General features: G+C 37.9%; 1 protein-coding gene and 1 long non-coding RNA gene across 2 annotated transcripts; both read left to right on the top strand.

Moving 5' to 3' along the window:
• The first annotated feature begins 762 nt into the window (after positions 1-762).
• Positions 763-1,492, top strand: LOC118557241. The gene is made up of 3 exons (XR_004927738.1): positions 763-799; positions 896-1,205; positions 1,332-1,492. It is a non-coding gene; the product is annotated as an uncharacterized LOC118557241 (long non-coding RNA).
• Positions 1,493-1,717: 225 nt separating this feature from the next.
• LOC118557234 (G2/M phase-specific E3 ubiquitin-protein ligase) lies at positions 1,718-5,119 on the top strand. Its single transcript, XM_036126843.1, has 7 exons — positions 1,718-2,462; positions 2,742-2,834; positions 2,945-3,255; positions 3,364-3,542; positions 3,697-3,869; positions 4,341-4,555; positions 4,644-5,119. The coding sequence occupies exons 1-7, from the start codon at positions 2,380-2,382 to the stop codon at positions 4,874-4,876; spliced, it is 1,287 nt and encodes a 428-aa protein (XP_035982736.1). The 5' UTR covers positions 1,718-2,379; the 3' UTR covers positions 4,877-5,119.
• Positions 5,120-5,665: the final 546 nt, after the last annotated feature.

Here is a 5,665-nt window from a genome sequence, read left to right as displayed (position 1 = left end):
AAACCATCTCGATTGGGTTCAGGTCCGATGATTGTGGAGGTCAGGTCATCTGGCGCAGCACCCTATCACTCTCCTTCTTGGTCAAATAGCCCTTAAACAGCCTGGAGGCGTGTTTGGGATCATTGTCCTGTTGAAAACTAAATGATGGTCCAACTAAACGCAAACTGTATGGAATAGCATGCCGCTGCAAGATGCTGTGGTAGCCATGCCGGTTTAGTATGCCTTCAATTTTTAATAAATCCCCAACAGTGTCACCAGCAAAGCACCCCCACACCATCACACCTCCTCCTCCATGCTTCACGGTGGGAACCAGGCATGTAAAGTCCATCCATTCATCCTTTTCTGCATCGCACAAAGACACAATGGTTGCAACCAAAGATCTCAAATTTGAAAGAAAACTCTTTGAATGAGAAGGTGTGTCCAAACTTTTAGTCTGTACTGTAGATCAGAATACTGGAGGCAGGGGCGGTCCTAGGCTGTCCGGCACCCTAGGTGAGCAATGTACCCAGAACAGCCCCCAGCCCCACCTGGTACCTATGATTTGTAATTTATGTTTCTCTGATGGCACCCTGGTCAGCCACCCATGTCGCCTAAATCAGAAGCCACCACTAGATGAGTGAATGAAAGGATTAACAGCAATTCCATTCACTGCCTTAATCGTATTTCATAGGACCCTCAGAGGCAGGAAGCTCAGGAAGTAGTTCATTGGCCTCATTCCAGAACTTCAGAAGATTAAAAGAGAAGGAGAGACAAACATGTTGCAAAAAGAAAAGATACACTGAAGGAAAACACGGTGAAGGTAAATCTTTCTTGCATTTATTTTATTTCTTTATTTATTTTTTGCAATTTCTCACCAAGCCTGTTTACAGTAGCCTAATTCTATGTTTTCCTGTAGATTTCAGTAGGTATAATGCAGCTGAAGGATGGAGTGCTGAAAGCAGTCAGAGGAATGGTACTTCCCCTTGTTGTGCCACCAGGATTTGAAGCAGAGCAATTGCAAAAAGCTGCAGAACAAAAAATGATGGCCTTTAACAAACATTTTCGAAGTGGCCCTTACTTTCTGCTCTACCCTGACGGTACAAAGATAACCAATATACCAGGGACAGAAACAGCATTCTCTCTGAAACTGTATAAAGAAGCACTGGGGAAAGCCTACCAACGCATCACAGTTTACCTTTGCACAGTTGAAGATTTCCTTACTGAATGTAAGTTACTCTTAAATAAATAACATTACAAAAAGTCTCCTTTGAACTTATGTGTGTCTTAAGTATATTGTGCCATTATCCAATTTAAACAAAATTTACCCTCATGTCTGATTTTGTATTTTACAGCTCAGCAATCAACCTCAGACTCTTCTGATTCTGAAGTGATTATAACAAGCAGAAGAACTAAAGAATTTAATTTGGCTGATACAGTAGTAAGTGTAATATTTGCCATTTTACATGTGCTTATAAGTCAGAGATAGTATTTACATAACCATTTTTTGGCAGGATGTTAAACACATGAGGCATACTGACTATGCTTATACTGTTCTGTTAAACAAATCATAAGTGCATTTATGAGACATATTTCTTTTCTTTATCCAGCCATTTGGACCCAATTTGCACAGCACCACTGACCATGGCAGGGAATCTTCAGATTTAGATGCAGCAGCTCTGGTAATAAATTACTTCTTCAGGGGCCCAATCATGTAGTATGATTATAAAAAAACAAAGCAAAAAAAGCGAAAAACATATGTTCATGATAAAATAAGCTGAACTATGCCAAGTGTTCGTCCCGATAGTGTCCCGATCATCCCTTTTGAGCCTGAACAAAGTATTTGCACGGGGCACAATAGGCAGACATTAACAATGTCATTTGTATTTTTTTGTGCTTTATCACGCTTGATCTCGGACCTCTCCACTTTCTTTTCACACAGCCCTTGGGGAGATGCTGGCTTGCTTGGCTCCATTACTTCCTTGTTTAGTCACTCCAATAATGCGCAATATCATAACTGCTCACACTATCTTGTTAGGGTAAATACACGAAAAACTAAAGCAAGAAATGAAGCAAACAAAAACTTTAGAATGCAAAAATAGAATACAATAAGCCAACAGTGTACCACACTTTATTGGAAAGCATTTGTATGCAACCAAAGTAAAATTTATAAAGTCACTATATGTGACTAGGCCATTTTAACTGCAATATGTCTTGTTCGTATGTAGCCTTGTCTTTAAAAAATCTATAATTAATTTGTCTTATGGTACATAAAGTAACAGGAAAAAAAGGCTTCATCGACAACCATATTTGCTTACATTAGAGCAATGTTGTTCTGAATAGGTCTGATACCATTAACTTTACACCTTTAAGTGTTTTTACTTGTCAAGTCTAATCCCTCTTATGGTTTTTATACAGATCTTACTTTTTGGTGGAGAAGAGGACCTGGAAAATACAATGAATGCAATAGGAACTACGTGCTATAGGTATTCTTTTCTCTCCTGATTTGAAGTGTTATGATTGATTACAGGATCATCATGTAGGCCGTGGGCCAGAATCTGTAGAATGACTTTTCGTATGAACTGTCAGGGGAAACTTTCTTGTACTTGGATAAGTTGCTACACGTAGCAGTGATCTGAAAAAACAATGTTCCCACGTTTTCACTTGCACATTAGTAAGTTATAGCCGATAAAAAATCTAAACTGATACGAGCCGTGCCTGTGTTATTGTCATCATGACAGTGATGATCCTCTGTTGTATTTTAGCAGATACACAGAACTGTATGCGCCCATTATAATCAACAATGAAGAGGACTCAGGAAGTGATGCAGCCAGTCTTGATCTTCCAGAGGATTCTGAGTAAGAAATTAATAGTTATTATAAATTTTGTTTTTCAGGCTAAACACATCAGTTGTCATGCTTAAAGTTATATAGTAGTATGACCATAGTCACTATTTGTCTATCGGTAGGGTGGAAAAGCTCTCCGCACCAGAAATAATTGCAAACCTGGCACTCCAAATTGACCGCCATGCTGTAAACAGACTTAACATCTGCCGGTCGGACATCTGGGATGGAGCCGTCAGAGGATTCAAAAGGGCAACATTCTCTGAAAAGAAGGATCTCCAAGTGAAGTTTTCAGATGATGCTGGCAGGTTTGAGGATGGTATTGATACAGGTGGACCAAAAAGGGAATTCCTCTCACTCCTGATGAAAACTCTGAAGGAACGATTCATATTTGATGGACCTGCAGAAAGTCGCTTCCTTGTCTACAATTCCAATGGTACTATTTTGTGTGGAATGTTTTAAAATAACTAAATTATTCAACAATGCCATGTTTGTGTGATTTAAAATGATTGACCACTAAATTATTCTGCATTTTCATGAGCAGCAATCAGAGAGGATGAGTATAGTTTGGCAGGGAAGATGATTGCCATGTCCATAGTTCATGGTGGACCTGGCCCAAATTTCCTTTCAAGGGATTTGGTCAACTACATCTCAGGGCAGTCCAGTTTCCACTCATCTGTAACAGACGTTACAGATGAAGAAATAGGGAAAGTGTTACGAGAGGTATGATGGTCAATACTTGAGATTGTGTGCTATAGATGTAAGCATTTTTATCTCTTTTGAAATGTTATTTTAATGGATTATTTTGATATTTCTATTTATATATAATTAATGTCTTTTATCTGAACGTAGTAAAGTTCATCTTATATTTTTTCAGATCCAGAATGCTTCCTCATTGCAGACCCTCAGAGAATTAATGGTACAGCACAGTACCATGTTGCAAACTGCAGGGTGCTTAAACCGTGTTAATTCATTGGAGGAAAAGCACTCCATAGTGAATGAGTACCTCAGGTGGTACATAATTGAAAGGAATCACAGCGCAATCGAAAGGTAGTTTTTTTTTGTTATTTTGTTATTTTGTTGCTTTTTCCTTTAGCAGAAGACTCCTCTTACCCAGATGCACCACAGAGCCCCAGATCGATGCCTGTGGTTATCAATCTCTACAACGCCTCCCTTAGTGATTCAGACACCCCCCTCTATATTGACATTTATTAATGCACATACAATACACGTCGTCAGTATCACTTTAAATTATATATATATATATATATATATATATATATATATATATATATATATATATATATATATATATTCTATATATAATTATATATATAATTTTTTTGGTGTATCTTGAGCGTGTCGCGAAAATAATTTTGCTTTGGGATTATTAAAGTGATCTTGATTCTAAAAAGTAAATGCCGTAACTGAGTGGTATAAAACAGGTGTTTCATTTTAATGCTTAGTAGCTGATACAAATTGTACATTAAAATTCCTAAGCCACCTGTTATTGCATTTCAGATTCAAGAATGGACTTACTACTTTGGAGTTTTTAACAGCCCTGCAGCAACATCCTAACGTTCTGGCTCCTGTCCTGTGCCACTCTGAGACAAAGTTATCTGCTGTGGACATGGAAAATCTCTTCCAACCAGAGCTTAGTCCAGATGGCAGCAACCGGCGAGCCCAGGAGAACAAGACAGCAAGTTTATGGGCCGACTACCTTTTTGACTGTGAAGGTTGGTTTATTTGTTCCACATCACACTAATTACAATAAAAATTAACTACTTATGATGTCTCGGTGTTGTTATTTATTTCTACTTTCAGAAAATAACGAGGTGACCCTGGAAGATGTACTTATGTTTGCAACAGGTGTGCCATCTATTCCTCCTGCTGGTATGGACCCTCAGCCACGTCTTCAATATATTAACACCTCAAAATTCCCCATGGCAAATACGTGTGCGAACACTTTAAAGCTGCCCCTTTTGGACAGCTACATTACATTTAAGCACAATATGAACTTTGGGATTAAGAATTCCCGTGGCTTTGGATGCCTTTAGTCAGCATGCAGCTGTTGCTATTTTGGGCCAGATCTGTAAAAGTTTTGGATTCTAGTTGTGTGGGTTCTATGCGTGTGTATATACATATATTAGTTTTACTGCATTAGTTTGTTCCCAAATTTTTATGTTTTGTTGTATAGTTTGGTCTGAAAGACAACACAGTGTTACAATGATATTGTTATAACCAACTGTTTATAACATTCTTTACTTTATCATTTTGACCAACAGTTGCTGTATTGCTTGAAAAAATAAATATACAAAACCTGAATGACTTTTCTGTTTACATTGTTGTTTATCTTACAGTCTTAAATATTTTATATATCAGCCATGTTCTTCAGACTGATGTAGATTTGTACACCAGCTCCCCATTGAAGAGGAGGTGACAAACCACTTTGTCGCTGCAGTTCTTCAAAGCAATTTTCCCGTTCGCCATCATCATCACTTTGAGTTCCTGCCGCGGGCATTAGAGTGTTCAACTGGCTCAAGGCTTGTGCACATGCAGGGAATCCACAATTTCTGCCGTTGAATCTGGGGATGTACGAAAAAAAGTCCACATTTACTGACAGTTGCAAAAATTAAGCTTAGTTGTGAGATTTGGAACTCACTACCATCTCATTTTAAGATCTCAACTCACATTAAAATATTGACTTCAAAGCTTAAGAATTGGCTGATGGTGAACCAGAAACTTTTCTAATTTTCAAATATTTTAATTAATTTTGATTAAATAGTGTTAAAAACATTATTTTACATCTGTTGGGTCATTTTATTGTATTTACTGTTGATCTTAAG

This window comes from Fundulus heteroclitus, chromosome 22 (genome assembly GCF_011125445.2).
Source record: "Fundulus heteroclitus isolate FHET01 chromosome 22, MU-UCD_Fhet_4.1, whole genome shotgun sequence".
Classification (NCBI taxonomy): Eukaryota; Metazoa; Chordata; class Actinopteri; order Cyprinodontiformes; family Fundulidae; genus Fundulus; species Fundulus heteroclitus.
This window is presented reverse-complemented; position numbering and strand designations above follow the sequence as displayed.

Coding starts and splice junctions, on each gene's coding strand:
- LOC118557234 (XM_036126843.1), top strand. CDS start 2,380: ATGGTTTTTATACAGATCTTACTTTTTGGTGGAGAAGAGGACCTGGAA. Junction 3,870..4,340: donor AATCACAGCGCAATCGAAAG/GTAGTTTTTTTT, acceptor ATTGCATTTCAG/ATTCAAGAATGGACTTACTA. Junction 4,556..4,643: donor CTACCTTTTTGACTGTGAAG/GTTGGTTTATTT, acceptor TTCTACTTTCAG/AAAATAACGAGGTGACCCTG.